The sequence below is a fragment of the Salmo salar genome, chromosome 16 (genome assembly GCF_965601325.2).
Source record: "Salmo salar chromosome 16, fSalSal1, whole genome shotgun sequence".
NCBI classification, from domain to species: Eukaryota; Metazoa; Chordata; class Actinopteri; order Salmoniformes; family Salmonidae; genus Salmo; species Salmo salar.
The window spans coordinates 72,649,565-72,672,117 of NC_138306.1; the positions used below are offsets into that span (position 1 = coordinate 72,649,565).

General features: G+C 41.3%; 1 protein-coding gene and 1 long non-coding RNA gene across 2 annotated transcripts in view; one reads left to right on the plus strand and one right to left on the minus strand.

Annotated features, from left to right (window-relative positions):
* The window catches only part of LOC106574543 (ATP-binding cassette sub-family C member 4), a 44,712-nt gene extending 32,641 nt beyond the window's left edge, over nucleotides 1-12,071 (minus strand). The window contains exon 1 of the mRNA XM_014150498.3: nucleotides 11,829-12,071. Coding sequence (XP_014005973.1) covers nucleotides 11,829-11,926 — 98 coding nt within the window. The 5' untranslated portion in view covers nucleotides 11,927-12,071. The remainder of the gene's footprint in view (nucleotides 1-11,828) is intronic.
* A 6,899-nt stretch (nucleotides 12,072-18,970) lies between these two features.
* Nucleotides 18,971-19,810, plus strand: LOC123727763 (uncharacterized). The gene is made up of 2 exons (XR_006759645.2): nucleotides 18,971-19,521; nucleotides 19,639-19,810. It is a non-coding gene; the product is annotated as an uncharacterized LOC123727763 (long non-coding RNA).
* The last annotated feature ends 2,743 nt before the right edge of the window (nucleotides 19,811-22,553 follow it).

The following is a 22,553-nucleotide window of genomic DNA, read 5'->3' on the forward strand; positions in this document are numbered from 1 at the left end:
ATTTTCTAACAAGAGACAAATATTTGATAAAATATGTGAAAAGTCCAGACTGGGCTTAATGGGTACTGAATGTACCCTTTCAGCCCATGTGTGTTCCAAAAAAGCCCACCTCTTATATAATTCATCTCCAAATGTTCAAAACTTACAAGCTGACATTTCTTATGTAAAATTTGATTATATTAATTTACCCTAAAGTTATTAAAATAAACTGATCATTACCATGTCATTACATTTTGGGATGGCAGGTAGCTTAGTGGTTAGAGCGTTGGGCCAGTAACCGAAAGGTTACCTAGTTAAATAAAAATGAAAGTAGCACTCATAACAAGGGGATGTCCAATTGTATCGACAGATAATGTAAACTTAAGCTTTTGTTCTTGCCAACCAGTGGTTAGAACAAAACCCTGATTCAACTAATCAAAGACTTCAATCAAGACTTGATTAGTTGAATCAGGTGTGATTTTGTTTGGATAGAACAAAACCCTACCACACTGGCCCTCGGTGGATAAGAAACCATGCAAAGACTGTAACACACACCACTTTCAATTAATTATCTGAAAGCTGATTCACATTTGGGGCGGCAGGTAGCCTAGTGGTTAGAGCGTTGGACTAGTAACCGAAAGGTTGCAAGATCGAATCCCCGAGCTGACCAGGTAAAAATCTGTCATTCTGCCCCTGAACAAGGCAGTTGTTCCTAGGCCGTCATTGAAAATAAGAATTTGTTCTTAACTGACTTGCCTAGTAAAATATAAAAAAAAACATTTGCGGTACAGCTATTCTTGTTAATTAGTTTAACTTGTCTTTCTAATGCCTATCTGAAGAGTTGAACCATAGACATTTACATTCTGCATAGAGGGAGTGCTTTGGAAAGTATTCAGACCATTTTTTCCATATTTTGTTACGCATTATTCTAAAATTGATTAATCCCCCCTCCATCTCCTCAATCTACACACAATCACAGAGCAAAAACAGGTTTTTAGAATTTTTTGAAAATGTATATAAACCAGAATTATCCCATTTACATAAGAACCCTGTATGCAGTACTTTCTTGAAGCACCTTTGGCAGCAATTACAGCCTTGATTGAGTCTTCTTGGGTATGATGCTACAAGCTTGGTACACCTGTATTTGGAGAGTTTTTCCCATTCTTCTCTGCAGATCCTCTCAAGCTCTGTCAGGTTGGATGGGGAGCGTTGCTGCACAGCTATTTTCAGGTCTCTCCAGAGATGTTCGATCGGGTTCAAGTCCGGGCTCTGGCTGGGCCACTCAAGGACATTCAGTGACTTGTCCCAAAGCCACTCCTGCGTTGTCTTGGCTGTGTGCTTAGGGTCGTTGTCCTGTTGGAAGGTGAACTTTTGCCCCAGTCTGAGGTCCTGAGCGCTCTGGAGCAGGTTTTCATCAAGGATCCTGACTAGTCTCCCAATCCCTGCCACTGAAAAACACCCCCACAGCGTGATGCTGCTACCACAATGCTTCACCGTAGGGATGGTGCCAGGTTTTCTCCAGGCATGACGCTTGGCATTCAGGCCAAAGAGTTCAATCTTGGTTTCATCAGACCAGAGAACCTCATGGTCAGAGTTTTTAGGTGCCTTTTGGCAAACTCCAAGAGGGCTGTCATGTGCCTTTTACTGTGGAGTGGCTTCCGTCTGGCCACTACCATAGAGGCCTGATTTCAGAACTTCACCAGAGATTGTTGTCCTTCTGGAAGGTTCTCCCATTTCCACAGAGGAACTCTAGAGCTCTGGCAGAGTGACCATCAGGTTCTTGGTTACCTCCCTGACCAAGGCCCTTCTCCCCCGATTGCTCAGTACGTTCTGTAATGATTACAGAACACACAGTAAATAGCTTAGTTACTCTCCTGAAAATGAAAAACAATTTAGCCTTTAGGGGAAATATCACTGGATCTTCATCCTGAAGAATAATTAAAACATTTAATAAGGCTGATTCAGTAAGGTATTTGGTGTTTTGTTTACAATTACACCATGGCATTGTTGAATACTAGTTTTTGATTGGTTTGAAAGGCATTCTATTTCATTATAGCGCACAGTACAGTGCATTCGGAAAGTATTCAGACCTCTTGACTTTTTCCACAATATTTGCACGATTCTTTTTCAAATTCTTCAAGCTCTGTCAAGATGGTTGTTGATCATTGTTAGACAGCCATTTTCAAGACGTCCCATATATTTCCAAGCCGATTTAAGTCAAAACTGTAACTAAGCCACTCAGGAACATTCAATGTCGTCTTGGTAAGCAACTCCAGTGTATATTTTGCCTTGTGTTTTAAGTTATTGTCCTGCTGAAAGGTGAATTTGTTTCCCCAATGTCAGTTGGCAAAGAAACTGAACCAGGTTTTCCTCTAGGATTTTTCCTGTGCTTAGCTCTGTCCTTGCCGATGACAAGTATACCCATAACATGATGCAGTCACCACCATGCTTGAAAATAAGAATAGTGGTACTCAGTGATGTGTGGTTGGATTTCCCCAAAATGTAATTGTATTCAGGACATAAAGTTAATTTCTTTGCCACATTTTGGAAAGTAATACTTTAGTGCCTTGTTGCAAACAAGATACATGATTTGGAATATTTTATTCTGTACAGACTTCCTTTTCACTCTGTCATTTAGGTTAGTATTTTGGAGTAACTACAATGTTGTTGATCCATCCTCAGTTCTCATACCACAGCCATTAAACTCTAATGGTTTTAAAATCACCATTGCCTCAAGGTGAAATCCCTGAGGGGTTTCCTTCCTCTCCGGCAACTGAGTTAGGAAGGACGCCTGTATCTTTGTAGTGACTTGGTGTATTGATACACGATCCAAAGTCTAATGAATAACTACCATGCTCAAAGGGATATTCAATGTCTGCTTTTTCTTAACCTATCTACCAATAGGTACCCTTCTTTGCGAGGCATTGGAAAACCTCCCTGGTCTTTGTGGTTGAATCTGTGCTTGAAATTCACTACTCGATTGAGGGACCTCAAGATAATTCCTAAGTGTGGGTTACAGAGATGAGGCAGTCATTCAAAAATCATGTAAAACATTACTGCACACAGAGTAAGTCCAATAAGTATTAGGTGACCTAAGCACATTTTTACTCCTGAACTTATTTAGGCGTGGCATAACAAAGGGTTTGAATACTTATTTACTCAAGACATTTCAGCTTTTCATTTTTAACTCATTTGTAAACATTCTGAAACCATACATCCCACTTCGATATTATGGAGTATTGTGTGCAGGCCAGTGACACAAAATCTCCATTTAATACATTTTGTAATTCAGGCTGTAACACAACAAAATGTGGAAAAAGTCAAGGGTTGTGAATACTTTCTGAAGGCACTTCAGCTTGCTTGCTTCAACAGAGATTAGGCTTTTGGAATGAGCTTGACATCGGCAAGTCCTCGTACTGGTAAAGTTGTCAGTCAGACTTCTGTCATCACCACTATAGATGGCAAGTAAATCAAACAATATTTGGACATAAGCTAACTTTCAGGGTATCAACTAGATGGCTAACTAGCCATATTGTCATATTTTATTAGTTTGCTAGCCAATTTGACATGGTCAGGGCCAGCTCTAGCTTTTTGGGGGCCGTATGCAAGATTTGGTTTCCCCCCCTCCAACCCCACACCTTGCAGCAAAACTTTTTAGTTGCCCCCTTCTTGACCATAGAGAAAGAAATTTAGGTTTTCCAATTTAATTTCCTGCAATTCTACACATTAATCAATGTAGCGTATTATGTCTGTTAGCAGAAATCATGATTAAACAGTCTTAAAAACAATGTGTCACGACGTGGCCCTTTTGGGTGTACATTGTGGCTCCCCCGAGCTGACAAGGTACAAATCTGTCGTTCTGCCCCTGAACAAGGCAGTTAACCCACTGTTCCTAGGCCGTCATTGAAAATAAGAATTTGTTCTTAACTGACTTGCCTAGTTAAATAAAAGGTAAAATAAAAAAAACATGCTGAAATGGTTAAGAACTACAACTCTACCAAAGGACAAGACGGGGAACGTGGAGATCATTCCCACATTGAAATGGCTAAGAAATCTACAAACTAAAGAACAATTATTCAGACTGCAGCAGTTTAAATACTTTAGTCTGGTAAACGCATCCGTTCTAAGAACATTTCTGAATGGTACTCTGAAGTAGCTGTTCTAACAACCTATGACTTTGATCTCTGGTGGACAAACCAGAGGCTCCATGTCGACTGACTATCCAGCAGATGGACCGGCAGTCGCAGAGAGGGACAACAAAGGCAGACACTCGTAAATATGTAAATTGCAATTTATTTTCTAAATAGCGGGTGTTCATGTTCAAAGTATTAGCAATTTCTATGTATGTAGTGAATCCACTGAGTTTCCTGCTCTTGAACTGCCCCACCCCTTTGTCTACCAAGCCGCCATATCGGTTGTCCGCTAGGGACTTTCTTTGTATCATGTAGTAACCAATATATTACCTATTGAGTGTGTGTGTGTGTGTGTGTGTGTTTATGTAATTCTGTGATTAATTAAGTTAGTAAATAATTAAGCCAATTTGTATATCGCTAATTCATGAATCTATGCTAGGATTCGTGCAAATATCCAAGGGTTTACGACGTTCAGTAATGAGACTGAGGTAAAATTCATTAATAAGCGACTTTTGATAAGATGTGAAAATATCTGAAGAGTTATAGTAGGGAAATGAACACACTATAAACATTTGTCTGTGGTACCCCAAATTCCTAGTTAATTAAAGTGACATGATTAGTTTAGTCACGTAATTAAATGACAGAGAATTGATTTGATAATATACGGTCTTCACATTTAATGATAGTCAAAGACACGACAAGGCTTTTCGCATGGTAATCATTGACTTGTGTTGTGCTGACCTTGCTTCCAGAGGCAGTTTGGACTTTACACACTTCAGCACTCGGTGGTTCCGTTCTGACGGCTTGTGTGGCCTACCACATTGATGAACTGACTTGTTGGAAAGGTGGCATCCTATGACGGTGCCACGTTGAAAGTCACTGAGCTCTGCAATGTTTGTCTATGGAGACAGCATGGCTGTGTGCTTGATTTTATATACCATTCAGCCACACCCGTTGCTGACATAGCCAAATCCACTCATTTGAAGGGGTGTCCACATACTTTTGTATATATGATGGTTTGGGTTAGCTAAACTAGCAGGTCTGTTTGTTTGGTTGCCAAGGCAACTACTATAGCTATCTACTTAAGTGGATGTTGAACACATTTCTACCTGCAACTGAACATATTTCTAGCGGCAAATGTGTTAAATTACGGGCATGGTATAGAAGTTTAGTTTATTCGGACCCCCATTAGCTACTGCACATGCCACAGCTACTCTTCCTGGGATCCACATAAAATGTACAAATACATGACAAAGTACAGAACAGTAATAGACAAGAACACCATAAAATATTAAATATATAAACTAAATAAGTTATATAGGAAAGACACCAAGCGACAACAAACATACTATTAATATATACAGTACAGATGAATTCGATTTTTCGAAAGAGGAGAGGCGCTGTGATACATTAATTTATAAATTCTGTTTTTTAAAGCTAAACTTGCTTTTTGCCTGAGTAACCTCTGGTGCAGAGCATTCAAATCGGGGCTCTATGCGTGCTCTGGAAAATAATGCAACTCAGTGGAAGGTGAGTTCCCCTCCTATAGCACACATTGTGGAACACATCTATGGAGCCAGATACCTGCCAAAAGGTTTAACGTACGTATCGTTAGGGTTGTAAGAAAATCCATATGTAAATTGTTAGGATCGTAAGAAAAGCCATGCGGGAAACGCAAACGTTAAAATAGATCTGTAAATGTACATAGTTATGTTACAACTATGAATTAACATTTTCACGTCTCCCTTTACTTGGTTACAGATCTTTTTATGCATACAAACTTTTGTCAGTAATGTGGCATCTGCAAAGGACATGAACCAAACGTAGCTAGTCAATCAAACAACTCTAGCCCAGACGTTAAGAGTTGCTTTGCTGCTTCTGGTTTCATTTCAATACAAAAGTCTAGAGCTTGTTTTAGACCTGCATTCAATAACGACGTTATACCAGTAGATGGCGTAGTATAGGCTTGGGCCTTCAGCAAATGACTTGAGAGAGAATGACAAAGAAGAGCCTTGTCTAGAATATCCACATGAATATGCACATGAAATTGTTATTTAGAGGCCTGTGAGCTTGGGTCTCTTTTTAAAGGGAGCCCTAAAATAAAAATTGTTATAAAACACAAATAGAGTTATAAAATCATTCCGTAAGATACCAGTACACAAAATTATAGCCTGAATTGCAATGCCTACAAGTTGAAGACCCATTTTTTATTTGGATAGGACTAAATTAAACATTTAATTATTAAAGTGATAGGCTAAAATACTTTGGATAATTTGAATAATATTTAATACACATGGATTTCAATAAACAAATGGATAAGACTGTTCTATTCTCTTTGATTTCGTTCCTATTGCAACTGACATATCACCGAATTAATGGCAAATTACTAAATGGATGACATACTGACTGACTGAAGTGAATGAAGTAAATGTTCAAATATGTTGGAATGACGAGTTGCACGCATCATGCATGCTCTGCACTTTATTTGGCTAGTAGGCAAATTGACCTACATTAGGGTATAATGACTGACTGCATGCCTCCAGAAGGGCATCTTCTGAGGCTGAGGGGTGCTCTTCCGAAGGCGCATGGTGCTGCGGTGCTGCATGGAGATCACAAGCTCTTCAACTGGGCGGAAGTGTGGTGATGGAGGGAATAGCCTATACGGAGACCACTGCAACAGAGTTATTGTAAAGTATGGGAATAAGCTTATGCCAGACTTAGCCTACGTTTAACTTCTCCCTTGTTCATTTCAAAGGTCATATGTTCATGACCCGGGTTAGGGTAGGCCGTCATTGTAAAATAAGAATTTGTTCTTAACTGACCTGTCTAGTTAAATAAAAGGTTAATGACCCGATTCATATAAATCATGTCAAATTACTTTCAATTCCTATTAACCCCTCCTACAGAATATGTTTTGGCAAGATTGAGTGATGAGATGAATCTAAATATTATATTTAAAAAAATATGTTCAGTGGCAAAGACTCCAGTGGTCATAATTCATTCACCTAACATCTATTATTATTATTATTATTCTGTGTTTCATTACTCCTGGTACAGTGCCCTCCACTAATATTGGCACCCTTGGTAAATATGAGCAAAACGGGCAATGGAAAAAAAACGTCTTTGCTGTTTATCCTCTTGTCTTTCATTCAAAATATTCACAAAAATCAAACCTTAAATTTAAGTGATTGAAAAAAAATGGTGAAGTTAACGAAATAAACATTTTCTCCGAAACATGTGCCACAATTATTGGCACCCCTAGAAATTCTTGAGTAAAATCTAACTGAAGAAAATTCCCATTCATATTTTACGTTTTTATGTTCACCTGAGTGATTAGAAAGTCTCCAAAACGACAATAAGACGCCACCTACATAACCACAAGTTGTTTGGGAGGGTTGCAATAAAAAAGCCTTTGCTGTCATCAAACAAACTCAACCGCCTACAGATTGCCAAACGTTACTGGAACTTTCAATGGTCAGATGAAAAAAAAAAATAATAATAATTGGAAACAATCACCAGAGGTGGGTTTGGCGTAGACAGAAAGATAGCCATGCAGAAAAGTACCTCATCCCCACTGTGAAGTATGGTGGTGGATCTTTGATGTTGTGGGGCTGTTTTTCTTCCAAAGGCCCTGGACAACTTGTTAGGATACATGGTAGAGGTCGACCGATTATGATTTTTCAACGCTGATTCCGATTATTGGAGGACCAAAAAAAGCCAATACCGATTAATCGGCCGATTTATATATATATATATATATATATATATATGAAATAATGACAATTACAACAATACTGAATGAACAATGAACATTTTAACTTAATTTTAACTTAATATAATACATACAAAATCTATTTAGTCTCAAATAAATAATGAAACATGATCAATTTGGTTTAAATAATGCAAAAACACAGTGTTAGAGAAGAAAGTAAAAGTGCAATATGTGCCATGTGAAAAAAGCTAACGTTTAAGTTCCTTGCTCAGAACATATGAAAGCTGGTGGTTCAATACTCCCAGTTCTTCAATATTCCCAGTTAAGAAGTTTTAGGTTGTAGTTGTTATAGGAATTATGACGCGTCAACTGTTTCTCTCTATACCATTTGTATTTCATATACCTTTGACTATTGGATGTTCTAATAGGCACTTTAGTATTGCCAGCCTAATCTCAGGAGTTGATAGGTAGGCTTGAAGTCATAAACAGCGCTGTGAATCAGGCATTGCTAAGAGCTGCTGGCAAACGCAGTAAAGTTTGAATGAATGCTTACGAGCCTGCTGCTGCCTACCACCACTCAGTCAGACTACTCTATCAAATCATACACTTAATTATAATATAACACAGAAATACGAGCCTTTGGTCAATAATATGGTCAAATCCGGAAACTATCCTTTGTTTATTCTTTCAGTGAAATACGGAACCGTTCTGTATTTTATTGAACGGGTGGCAACCCTAAGTCTAAATATTGCTGTTACATTGCACAACCTTCAATGTTATGTCATAATTATGTACAATTCTGGCAAATTAGTTCGCAACGAGCAAGGCGGCCCAAACTGTTGCATATAACATTACCCTGGCTCAGCGTGCAATGAACGCAAGAGAAGTGACACAATTTCCCTAGTTAATATTGCCTGCTAACATGAATTTCTTTTACCTAAATATGCAGGCTTAAAAAAATATACTTCTGTGTATTGATTTTAGAAAGGTATTGATGTTTATGGTTAGGTACATTCGTGCAACGATTGTGCTTTTTCGCAAATGCGCTTTGTTACATCATCACCCGTTTGGTGAAGTAGGCTGTGATTCGATAATAAATTAACAGGCACCGCACTGATTATATGCGTCGCAGGACAAGCTAATTAACCTAGTAATATCATCAACCATGTGTAGCTAACTAGTGATTATGTGAAGATTGATTGTTTTTATAAGATACGTTTAATGTTAGCTAGCAACTTACCTTGGCTCCTTGCTGCACTCGCGTAACAGGTGGTCAGCCTGCCACGCAGTTTCCTCGTGGAGTGGAATGCAATGCAATGTAATCGGCCATAATCGGCCTCCAAAAATGTCAATTACCGATTGTTACGAAGCCTTGAAACCGGCCCTAATTAATTGGCCATGCCGATTAATCGGTTGACCTCTAATACATGGTATCATGGACTCTAAGTACCTGACTGCCTCTGCTAGAAAGCTTAAACTGGGCCGTAGTTGAATCTTCCAGCAGGACAACGATCCAAAGCACACCTCAAAATCAACACAACAATGGTTCACTGACCACAGAATCAAGATTCTGCCATGGTCATCCCAGTATCCTGACCTAAACCCCATAGGAAACCTGTGGGATGAGTTGAAGAGGAGTCCAACAAGCGTGGACCTCGGAATCTGGAGAGATTCTGTATGGAGGAATGGTCTCAGATCCCTTGCCATGTATTCTCCAACCTCATTACGCATTATAGGAGAAGACTCAGAGCTGTTCTCTTGGGAAAGGAGGTTGCACAAATTATTGAATGTAGGGCTGCCAATAATTGTGTCACACGTGAGAAAAACATGATATTTTTTTTTTTTTAACTTTAATTAAAAGGTTAGATTTTTGTGAATATTTTGAATGAAAGACTAAGAGCATAAACAAATTATTATTATTTTTACCAAGGGTACCAATATTAATGTAGGGCACTGTGGTGTGTGATATATATACACACACACACCCTACTGGTTATGATTGCAGACAAAGCCCAGAGAACGGGATGGTGCAATATTGAATAAGTCATATTTTGATAAGGTGCATGCATGGGGATGTCCACATCAAACCCAGAGATATGCCCATGCTGTAGAGATACACCTGGTTGACTGAAACGTGTTAACAGCTAGTGATGTCTAGACTTGCGCTGGCAAAAATCCATTACATTAGCTATCAAATGTGAAGTAAACTCAACTGAGGAGTAATGGAGACTTAACTTGAAAAACGAGCAGAATACCTCTTTACGTTTTCCCTGAATTAGTATATTTTAAAAACGGTGTTATGCGTGTTCGGGTAGCACTCCTCAAAAGCCATTTGGTGTACGTTATTTTTGTTGTTGAGATGAAACTGCCAAAACTCTGAAAGGGATTATTGTACGTCAGCTTCATTAAATATTACCCACAAACCACCAGTCTCAAATTCAACAGTGAAGTGGCGACTCCGGGATGCTACGCCTTCTAGGCAGAGTTGCAAAGAAAAAGCCATACCGCAGACTGGCCAATAAAAATAAAAGATTAAGATGGGCAAAAGAAAAACACTGGACAGAGGAACTCTGCCTAGAAGGCCAGCATCCCGGAGTCGCCTCTTCACTGTTGACGTTGAGACTAGTGTTTTGCGGGTACTATTTAATGAAGCTGCCAGTTGAGGACTTGTGCGGCGTCTGTTTCTCAAACTAGACATTCGAATGTACTTGTCCTCCTGATCAGTTATACATCGGGGCCTCCCACTCTTTCTATTCTGGTTAGACAGTTTGCACTGTTCTGTAAAGGGAGTAGTACACAGCGTTTTAATTTTGTCTTGCTTGTCTGAAAACGTAGGTTTCATATTCTGTGTTGATTTTTAGACAGAAATATGCATTGAGCTTGACTACAGCTGTATTATAGTAATCAGCTGCTCCGGTATCTTGCATTGTGTCAAATATATCGTACATTTCCGACCCTGCATAGCGTAAAAGTAATGCCCTTTTCTGTGTGTTATCCGCGATGTCTAATGCCACTAGAAAATTGTTTCCACCTCGAGCCGATTGAGCTGGGTTCTGTGTGTACATCATGGTATTGTATTGTAACGTAATGTATGATGTTAGCTAGCTGATTCCAACCTTGTGTAACCGATGTGAAATCTACATTTACATTTTACATTTTAGTCATTAGCAGACGCTCTTATCCAGAGCGACTTACAAATTGGTGCATTCACCTTATAATATCCAGTGGAACAACCACTTTACAATAGTGCATCTAAATCGCTTGAAGTAGGGTTGCCCCTTGCGTTGCAAGGGCCGCGGCTTTTGTGGCGCGATGGGTAACGATGCTTCGTGGGGTGTCAGTTGTTGATGTGTGCAAGGGTCCCTGGTTCGAGCCCAGGTTGGGGCGAAGAGAGGGACGGAACCTACACTGTTACACTTGGTTAGTCTGTTGTTGCTATCTTCGTTTACTCACATAGGCACGTGGTTCGCCTTGTAAATTGCATTCGTCTCTTGTGTGTTTCACTCGTCGCCAATTGTAACATCCACAGTTGTTTAGATGTTGGTGCGTTCGTATACTTTAGTTTAAAGTTACTCCGAAGTATTGCTGGCATTACATAGTTCACATGACATCACTCCTACTGTCTGGCTACTGTAAAACATGGAGCATACACGGACTGGAATATGGCATAATGTTCAGTACATTACAGCTACTTCCAGACTCAAATGAGAGGAGACCTCTGACCATTTTACTCGCCCTAGCAGAGCTGGTTATGCTGTGTTTATGTTACCCAGATCATTGGTGACTAACTGTGCTGCTGGCAACAATTTAATCACGCTTTTTTTTGGCCTACGTTTAATGACACCTGCCATAGGCAACGGGTGTTGGGCGTTCGTAAATGTCTGTTTGAGCTCTGGTACTCTCAAACGATAGCCAGAGCGAATTTACGAACGCACCCATAATAGCCAGGCTACTTTCAAAAGATCGAGCTACAGTGCAAACTGTAAACAAAGTTGTATACTTACCAGAAAAACACCCGTGAAAAGAAATTGGCTGTTGTTGATGGATTAAATTTCACATCTTTCTTCAGTTGTTCCATTGTGCAATGACACCACGCCAACATGTGTAAATAAATAGGAGGAGTCTAACGTGTCCAGTCGAATAAACCATTAATTTGTTTAGTTATTCGAAAATGACAGAAACATTAACTTCCTTGACCATGCTGTAGTTCATGTAACTCACAGAAGGTTGGTGCCACCTTAATTGGGGAGGACAGGCTCGTGGTAATGGCTGGAGCGGGAAAAGGGCAGGGGCGGAAATCCCGGGGGGGGGGGGGGCGGGGGGGACACGACCCCCCCATCCTGGGAAAAATATGATTTGTCCCCCCCAATATATCACTGAAACATAACTATGTAATTTAAATAATATTAATAATACGCAATGAAAGCAATTGTGCTGATTATAGACACTTAACAGCGCGTTTTTAAGTTTCAAAAGATTGCGACCCCCCACCCTTTGCCTCACAATGGTTTGATCCACTGCCAGTTCCTTAGCTTGCTAGGTAACAGAGAGGTCGTATCTACTGTAAGTTAGTGCTTCAAAGTCCCTGTGATAAGGTTAGCGATAAACTGAAATCCAAACTGAACAGAACTACACTCTCTTCTACCATTGTCTTAAATATATTTAATGGTCTCGTTGCAAAAGCTAAATTGTCGCAAGGGAACTTTTATTTATTTATTTATTTATTTTATTTCACCTTTATTTAACCCGGGTAGCAAAGATTATAGCAAACACCACTGAAACTGAATTGGTGCTCGCTAGCTTTGCAAATTCAGCTATTGTTGGAAGCCAGCCAATATGAAACAAACTATTAAAATTACAAAAGGTTGCAGCATATGTTGTGTAAATGGTGAACTCATACAGCTGTCAACTCTTGTCATTTTAATCCGTTTCACATTTGCTAGCTACCTTTTAGATCGAAGCCCAAATAGAATGATTGAAGATGATAGAAGCCCATCTCCTACTGTAAATAACCTACACACTGTGTGTGTAGCCAGCCAGCCAGCCAGGTAGAAAAATGGCAGAAAAATAAAAGACGGACATCAGAGTATTTTTCAATACACCAAAACGCATAGTAAGAACCCTAGTAGCCTAATATCTCAAAGACTAGTTGATAAAATGTTTATAAGAAAGAAATGAAATTCTAATGGAAATGTTTCACAATGATGTCATTAGGCAGAGCATGCAACAGATGGCACACAGACAGCAGAGTTGGGGACAGATATGCAGGGACAGACTGGCAGAGACAGGGAGTCTCAGGTAAGTTTGTTGAGTCTTTGTTTGGCAACATTATGAAAGGTTCTCAATTTTTTGGACTTGTAAAATAGGAACATAATTGGAAAATGCCATGGATACCCCCACTCTCAACTTAAACTGGTGACTGAACTAAGATTTGTTAAAGGCAATGGTATTGCTGTTGTGATTAGTTGTGTAGTTTTGGGTACCGGTAGTTAGGAGTACGGCAAACACCTTATTTCTTTGGTTCCTCAATATACATTTACCATATTACAATGTAGGCTATGTGTTACAGCACTACTTTTGGTGTCCCCCTCAGGAATTGCTCTTGAGAAAATTTCATGTAATTGTCCCCTCCAAAGTTGATATCAGATTTTCGCCCCTGGAAAAGGGTAATGGTATCAAATACATCAAAACATATGGTTTGATGCCATTCCATTTGTTCCGTTCCAGCCATTATAATGAGCTGTCTTCCCCTCAGCAGCCTCCACTGATGTGACTATTTGTTACATGCAATATGCTTTGTGGACTTCATTGGACAGATGTTGCTCTCTTTTTTTGTGATGAAACAAAGGACTATATATTAGGGTGGCAAGGCATATTTCTGAAGAACACAAGGAAGCAAAATGGAGCTTCAGCGCCTCATTCCGAAGCCTAGAATGCTTAGGGTTCTACCCAAATCTATTTTCTGGTGGCAAAAAAAGGGCAGAGGCCTCAGTCTGATCCTGGACCTAAGGTGTCTGAGTCATCATCTTTCAGCACTTCCCTTCAAAATGCTGCCAATCAAAATCATCCTTCAGTCAGTAAAACCAGGTCATTGGTTCACCACAGTGGACCTGAAAGACGCATACTTTCATATCCCCATTCGACCTGCACACAGAAGATACCTGAGATTTGCCTTTCGAAACGGGTTTTCAGTTTTTTCATTCTACCCTTCGGCCTTTCACTCGCGCCTAGCCCTCTCATGAAGTGCATAAGCGCAGCGCTAGCCCCTTTTCGCCAAGCAGGAGTCAGGGTAGTGAACTACTTAGACGATTGGCTAATATGTGCAGGGTCACATCGCTAAGCTTTGACACACACATCCATGGTCTCACATCACCTCTCCGAGTTGGGACTAACAATTAACTTGGAAAAGAGTTATCTGGTCCCCACTCAGTGTGTGTACTTCCTGGGCTTGACACTGTACACTCAAATCATGTGAGCAACGCTCTTTACAGAAAGAGTGGTGTCGTTGCCAAATTGCCTTTTAACATTCAAACTGAGAAAACAGGTGACGGCCCCAGAGAGCCAGAGGCTCCTAGGCCTCCAACTGCTGCAGTCCATGTTGTACAGTTGGGCTTGCTCCACATGTGGCCAATACAACGCTGGTACAACAGACACTATCTATGTCCCAGAAGAGACAAACACAAAAAGCTGACAATTTCAATGAGTTACTGAAGAGCGATACAATGGTGGTGCTTTGCACTTCAAACTCCCAGTGGAGTTCTCCTAGGCACAGTTTACAACCGGGTGACTTTGACCACAGACGCCTCCCTACAGGGATGAGGAGCAGCCTTGAACTAGTCAGGGGTCCATGGTGTATGGTCAGCACCATGGACAACAGCTCACCTCAACGTACTGCTCAATGCGGTTCACCTTGTACTCCGGCACTTCCTCCCAGTACTATAGGACAACATGTACTGATACGGACTTAACAGTGGTTGCACACATCAACCACCAGGGCGGACTGAGGTCTATGGCACTGCAGCAGATAGTGAGGGAGCTACTGCTTTGGGCAAACAGACACCTTACATCCCTCAGAGCCATACACCTGCCGGGTGTGGAGAATCAGGCAGCATACCTTCTCTCCAGTGGGAGGCCCTTATCCTTATGACTGGAGGATATAGTGGGCTGCTGTATACGTTTCCACCAATTCCTTTGATCTTCCTCAAGACCTGAGAGCGCGTCAGTTCTACTAGTTGATCCACATTGGCCATAGCATCACTGGTTGTCAGACCTTGTACAGCTGACAACCTCCCAACCATGGGATTTCCCTCTTCGAAAGGACCTCCTGTCACAAGCGAACGGCAAGCTTTGGCACCCTAACCCAGCATACTGAAGTTGTGGGTGTGGCCCATGGAAGTGACTGCCTTGTAGCTGCAGGGTTGCCCTCCTTGGTAATTGATACAATTCAGGCAACCAGGGCATCCTCTACGCTGTATACCTACAAGTGGAATTTTTTCAGTAATTTGACTTTTCTCCAGTAGCTTATGTCTGTAGGGAAGTCCCCATCTATACTGAAGTGTTGATCCCATGTTTCATGAGCAGAAATAAAAGATGCCAGAAATGTTCCATACGCACAAAAGCTTATTTATCTCACATTTTGTGAACAAATTCTTTTGCATCCCTGTAATTGAGCATTTCTCCTTTGCCAAGATAATCCATCCACCAGACAGTTGTGGCACATCAAGAAGCTGATTAAACAGCATGATCATTACACAGGTGTACCTTGTACTGGGGACAAAATGTCACTCTTAAATGTGCAGTTTTGTCACACAACACAATGCCACAGATGTTTCAAGTTTTGAGGGAGTGCGCAACTGGCATGCTGACTGCAAGAATGTCCACCAGAGCTGTTGTCAGATAAATTAAAATAAAATGATCTACCATAAACCGCCTCCAACGTTGTTTTAGAGAATTTTGCAGTATGTCGAATCGGCCTTACAACCGCAGACCACATGTAACCATGCCATCCAGGAACTCTACATCCAGCTTGATGAAACTGAGGAGTATTTCTGCCTGTAATAAAGCCCTTTTGTGGGGAAAAACTCATTCTGATTGACTGGGCCTGGCTTCCCAGTGGGTAGGCCTATGCCTACCTCCCAGGCCCACCCATGGCTGCGCCCCTGCCCAGTCATGCGAAATCCATAGATTAGGGCCTAATGAATGTATTTTACTTGACTGATTTCCTTATATGAACTCAGTAAAATTGTTGAAATTGTTGTGTTTAAATTTTTGTTCAGTATACATTAAAAGTGTATATGGCAGCCATCTTTATGGAACATGGCCAGATTGTGGGTGCATCATCAGGGGCATTCTAGAATTACAATTCATTAAAAGGTGCCCACAGGTTACGGCTCTCCAATGCTCCTTCAAAACCCTCATGGGTGTTAGATGTTGTCCTACGATCACTTATGAGCCCACAATTTGAGCCCCTGTCTTCACTTGAGCTACACTACATGATCAAAAGTATATGGACACCTGCTGGTTGAACATCTCATTCCAAAATCATGGGCATTAATATGGAGTTGGTTCACCCTTTGCTGCTTTAATAGCCTCCACTGATCTGGGAAGGCTTTCCTCTAGATGCTGGAACATTACTGCAGGGACTTGCTTCCATTCAGCCACAAGAGCATTTGTGAGGTCAGGCACTGATATTGGACGATTAGGCCTGGCTCGCAGTCGGTGTTCCAATTGATCCCAAAGGTGTTCAATGGGGTTAAGGTCAGGGTTCTGTGCTGGGCAGTCAAGTTCTTCCAAACCGATCTTGACAAACCATTTCTGTATGGAACTCACTTTGTGCACGGGGGCATTGTCAAGCAGAAACAGGAAAGGGCCTTCCCAACCGTTGCCACAAAGTTGGAAGCACGGGATCATCTAGAATGTCATTGTATGCTGTAACGTTAGGATTTCCCTTCACTGGAACTAAGGGGCCTAGCCCAAACCATGAAAAACAGCCCCAGATCATTATTCCTCCAACACCAAACTTTACAGTTGGCACTATGTATTGGGGCAGGTCGCTACCTTCTCTTTGCATCCGCCAAACCTAGATGCATAGACTGCCAGATGGTGAAGCGTGAATCATCACCCCAGAGAAAGCGTTTCCACTGCTCCAGAGTCTAATGGTGGCAAGCTTTACACCACTCCAGCCGTAGTTTGGCATTGAGCATGGTGATCTTAGGCTTGTGTGCGGCTGCTCGGCCATGGAAACCCATTTCATGAAACAGATTTTTACGCGCTATGAACTTCAGCACTCGGCAGTCCCGTTCTGTCAGCTTGTGTGGCCTACCACTTTGCAGCTGAGCCATTGTTGCTTCTAGACATTTCTACTTCACAATAACAGCACTTACAGTTGACAGGGGTAGCTTTAGCAGGGCAGAAATTTGACAAAATGACTTGTTGAAAAGGTGGCATCCTATGATGATGCCACGTTGAAAGTCACTTCAGACCATTCAACTGCCAATGTTTGTCAAATGGAGATTGCATGGCTTTGTGCTCGATTTTATACACCTGTCAGCAACGGATGTGGCTGAAATAGCCGAAACCACTAATCTGAAGGGATGTCCACATACTTTTGTGTTTATAGTGTATGTGAGCTCTCAGTCAAGACTGCCTTTTGATTGGCTATTGTTTAAGCCAAGCATGTTGGAGAATTATATGCACTTTCTACCCATCCTTCCTGCCTCACTTCAGCAGAACATGGCTCTAAGGCAGTGCTTCGGCCAAATCCAGCATTCTTACCTAAGGCGCTTTCATCATCACATAATAACCAGCGCTTAATCATAGCGGCATTTCACCTGCCTCCCCACAAGAGAGTCATGAGTTGCAGGCACTCAATGCCCTAACCGGGCAAAGTGTATATCTTGCTGCAACAAGAACTGTTTGTCAAACGGAACAGTGTTTGTGTGTTATGGGGAGAACTTCAAAGGTTGCACTGTTTTGAAGCAGAGACTGGTACATTGGATTACCAATGCAGTGTCAAAATCATACGCTGCAGCAGGTAGACCAACTCCAGACAGCGTAGTAGCACACTCCACCAGGAGCAGGGCCCATGAGAGGGTTCTCCCTGGACTTTATCTGTGCTGTTGTAAGTAGGGCAACACCCATGACTTTCATAAGGTACTACACACTCAATGTTATGTCCACACCATCAGTGAGTGCTGTGAATCTGGACACGGCACACTCTCTCAACCCAGAAAAGTGAGCGTACCGTGAACCTTGAACATACTTATCAACCATCAGTGAGATGGATGTTCTAAACAGTGACCTTCCACTCAAGGTGCTGTTGCACCCAGTTGAAGCCTCATGTTTTAAGTTCTAGCTTTCAGCTTGCTTGTGTATACGGTTGTATATCACAGTTGAAATTCTGTGTTACCCTGTTGGGTAATTATATTTTTGCTGCATCCTGCATACAAGGATGTCCCAGGGACTCATCTGGTCTAAGTAAAATGGTGGGCCTCTCCCATAGTTTGTTTGGTGACATGTTGCAATAACGAAAGAGAATGTTTTGATGTAACCTTGGTTCTCAGATTAGAGTAATGGGTCGCTAAGCTTTCATTTCGTTCCTCCACCTCTGTGGGGTTATGTGAAGTAATAGACAGTATGTCACGTCATACCGCCTTTTATAATGACAGGTCAAGTGGGTACAGTAAGGGTGTGGAGTGAATGTAATTATACAACGGGTGGTTCTAATCCTGAATGCTGATTGGTTAAAACCGCTTTCCAGCCTGTGTCTATTTCACAAATTACCACCGGCAAAATCAATGACGTTGAAATGCCTATTTACTCTGTTCCATCTCACTGCTCCATCCACTGTCTCATCAACCCTGCCAGGAAATGTATAAACTTGATCTCCACTATAAAAAAAAACATCTAGACATTATCTCATTTCTTTTAGATTAGCATTTGGTTTTCAACAGCAGAGATTTGTATAAACATTGCTGTCGCTCTCCGACCTTTTAAATATTGTTTCAATATTTAATTGCGATCTCCACCGTCCCATATAAAATGTATGTATCAGAACGACACTGACAGCAAATTTAGTTGGTTATCATAGCAACACAAACGTTTTCAGTTGATTGGCTAAATCGATACTTTGTTGCGAAAACTAAAACGGATGAGTGGAACATCTTTTCGACGGCATTACTATGGATGAATGAGAAAAGGGGATGGCAATAATACCAAGGCATGAAGATTTGGAGGATACTGCATTGAATGACCTAGACTAGAGAAAAGCCTCAACGGAAAAAAAACACAGTTAAGAACACAAACGGGGCTGTGCGTTGCTTCGGGGGCTGGCTAGCAGAGAATAAATTTGTTGACGTCAAAACTGTCACTAAGGAAGAGTTTAACATCCTGCTCCGACAGTTTTATGGAAATGTACGAATTGGGAAGGGGGAGCAGTATAGCATGTCTCTACCTGGCACTCCTTAGTGGGCTCAACCGGTTTCTAAATGACCCACCCATCGGTCGCAACTGGTACCTCGAATCATGTATTTCAGGGCAACATCAAACAGCTGAGAACGCAAGGAAAATATATCACTAAGCCGATAAGGACATGGCCCAGCTCAAACTCCCAGGCTCTGAATCCCGGTACACCAAGCGGTCTGGTCCAGAAAGTGTGGTTCGACCTCCAGTTACATCTGGGTCGAAGAGGAAAAGAGGGTAACAGACAACTAAAGCCCAACGGCATGTTGTCCATAACCTGTTTGTGTTATTTCTAAATTGCACTCGTAATTAGGCTTCTGGAAAACAATATTATAACAACGCATTCTTTCTCAGATACGCCACTCTCGCATATAACGAGGCGACAAAGAATCTTCTGGACCCAAGGGAGACACCGGTGCCAATATATCCAACAAACACCGTTTTCTCGGGAATTATCACATAAGTCAGCTGTGGTGGATAACAAAGTGAATGTATGGTTTCATTTATTAAAACCAGCTCAAATGAATGTCATGGATTGTCTTTATTTTGTCTGAACAGTGTCATGACAAGAGAACACATTTGTTCTGCCAGGCATCATCAACTCATTGTTATGGATGTATCCAAATAAATCTTAACTAGAAAACATCTTAAACAAATGCAGCTACTTTGCTGACTACACTTTTTTACGTGACTGTAAATTAGCCGTAGTTGGCTAGCTAGAAAGCAAGGGATAAGAACGTTGCCAGTCTGTTCTAAATGTTCCATTGCCATACTAACGACTGGGTCGCGTCTATACATACAGACAAAAAGAACGAACGACTGGGTCGCAACCCTACATTTGTGTCGGAACTATATCTTGTGGCAGGATGAAATAGTACGAATACATTGACGTTTAATGAAAATATGTCGATCATTATTTGAATATGTTAGCAACCACTCGTATACAAGTGAAAATGCCCCCAAAGCCGGCATATCACTTAAACATCTTTGATATTAAGCATCTCAATCACATCGCGTGAAGGAGTTCCCATAAATCGCTTGGCGACAGACTACTCAAGGAACCAAGGCTACATCCGTAACCCAACGTTATGTTAGCGGGCACATGGCGATGTTAACACTGATGCAGTGAGACAAGGAACTGACAGTGGTGAGGTTTTCAACTGCACCAAATTGGTCGGTTTTCATTAGCATTTCTCACGTAACCTCTGAGGTTGCTTTTCTATGGACACCTACCTTTCTAATGTTATTTCGGGTGCAGTGGGCCTGCCCTATACGGAGATCCCCTTAGCTTTGACAGCTTTACATACACACTGTAGGCGTAGAGATGTTATACTATCTATGCAATGTACAGCTGCAAAATATTTTACAGCAGTAAAATACAGTTGAAGTCGGAAGTTTACATACACCTTAGCAAAAATACATTTAAACTCAAGTTCTCACAATTCCTGATATTTCACAAGCTTCCCACAATAAGTTGGGTGAATTTTGGCCCATTCCTTCTGACAGAGTTGGTGTAACTGAGTCAGGTTTGTAGGCCTCCTTGCCCGCATACGCTTTTTCAGTTCTGCCCAGGGGCGAAAATCTGATATCAACTTTGGAGGGGACAATTACATGAAATTTTCTCAAGAGCAATTCCTGAGGGGGACACCAAAAGTAGTGCTGTAACACATAGCCTACATTGTAATATGGTAAATGTATATTGAGGAACCAAAGAAATAAGGTGTTTGCCGTACTCCTAACTACCGGTACCCAAAACTACACAACTAATCACAACAGCAATGCCATTGCCTTTAACAAATCTTAGTTCAGTCACCAGTTTAAGTTGAGAGTGGGGGTATCCATGGCATTTTCCAATTATGTTCCTATTTTACAAGTAAAAAAAATTGAGAACCTTTCATAATGTTGCCAAACAAAGACTCTATAATCTTTGCTATAATCTTTGCTACCCGGGTTAAATAAAGGTGAAATAAAATAAATAAATAAAAGTTCCCTTGCGACAATTTAGCTTTTGCAACGAGACCATTAAATATATTTAAGACAATGGTAGAAGAGAGTGTAGTTCTGTTCAGTTTGGATTTCAGTTTATCGCTAACCTTATCACAGGGACTTTGAAGCACTAACTTACAGTAGATACGACCTCTCTGTTACCTAGCAAGCTAAGGAACTGTCAGTGGATCAAACCATTGTGAGGCAAAGGGTGGGGGGGGGTCGCAATCTTTTGAAACTTAAAAATGCGCTATTAAGTGTCTATAATCAGCACAATTGCTTTCATTGCGTATTATTAATATTATTTAAATTACATAGTTATGTTTCAGTGATATATTGGGGGGGACAAATATTTTTCCCAGGATGGGGGAGTCGTGTCCCCCCCGTCCCCCCCGGGATTTCCGCCCCTGGTTCTGCCCACAAATTTTCTATAGGATTGAGGTCAGGGCTTAGTGATGGCCACTCCAATACCTTGACTTTGTCCTTAAACCATTTTGCCACAACTTTGGAAGTATGCTTGGGGTCATTGCCCATTTGGAAGACCCATTTGCGACCAAGCTTTAACTTCCTAACTGATGTCTTGAGATGTTGCTTCAATATATCCACATAATTTTCCTACTTCATGATGCCATCAATTTTGTGAAGTGCACCAGTCCCTCCTGCAGCAAAGCACCCCCCACTCTTCACGGTTGGGATGGTGTTCTTCAGCTTGCAAACATCCCCCTTCTTCCTCCAAACATAACGATGGTCATTATGGCCAAACAGTTCTATTTTTGTTTCATCAGACCAGAGGACATTTCTCCAAAAAGTACGATCTTTGTCCCTATGTGCAGTTGCAAACCGTAGTCTGGCTTTTTTTAATGGCCGTTTTGGAGCAGTGGCTTCTTCCTTGCTGAGCGGCCTTTCAGGTTATGTTGATATAGGACTCGTTTTACTGTGGATATAGATACTTTTGTACCTGTTTCCTCCAGCATCTTCACAAGGTCCTTTGCTGTTGTTCTGGGATTGATTTGCACTTTTCGCACCAAAGTGCGTTCATCTCTAGGAGACAGAACGCGTCTCTTTCCTGAGCGGTATGACGGCGGCGTGGTCCCATGGTGTTTAAACTTGCGTACTATTGTTTGTACAGATGAACATGGTACCTTCAGGCATTTGGAAATTGCTCCCAAGGATGAACCAGACTTGTGGAGGTCTTGGCTGATTCCTTTTCGTTTTCACATGATGTCAAGTAAAGAGGCACTGAGTTTGAAGGTAGGTCTTGAAATATATCCACAGGTACACCT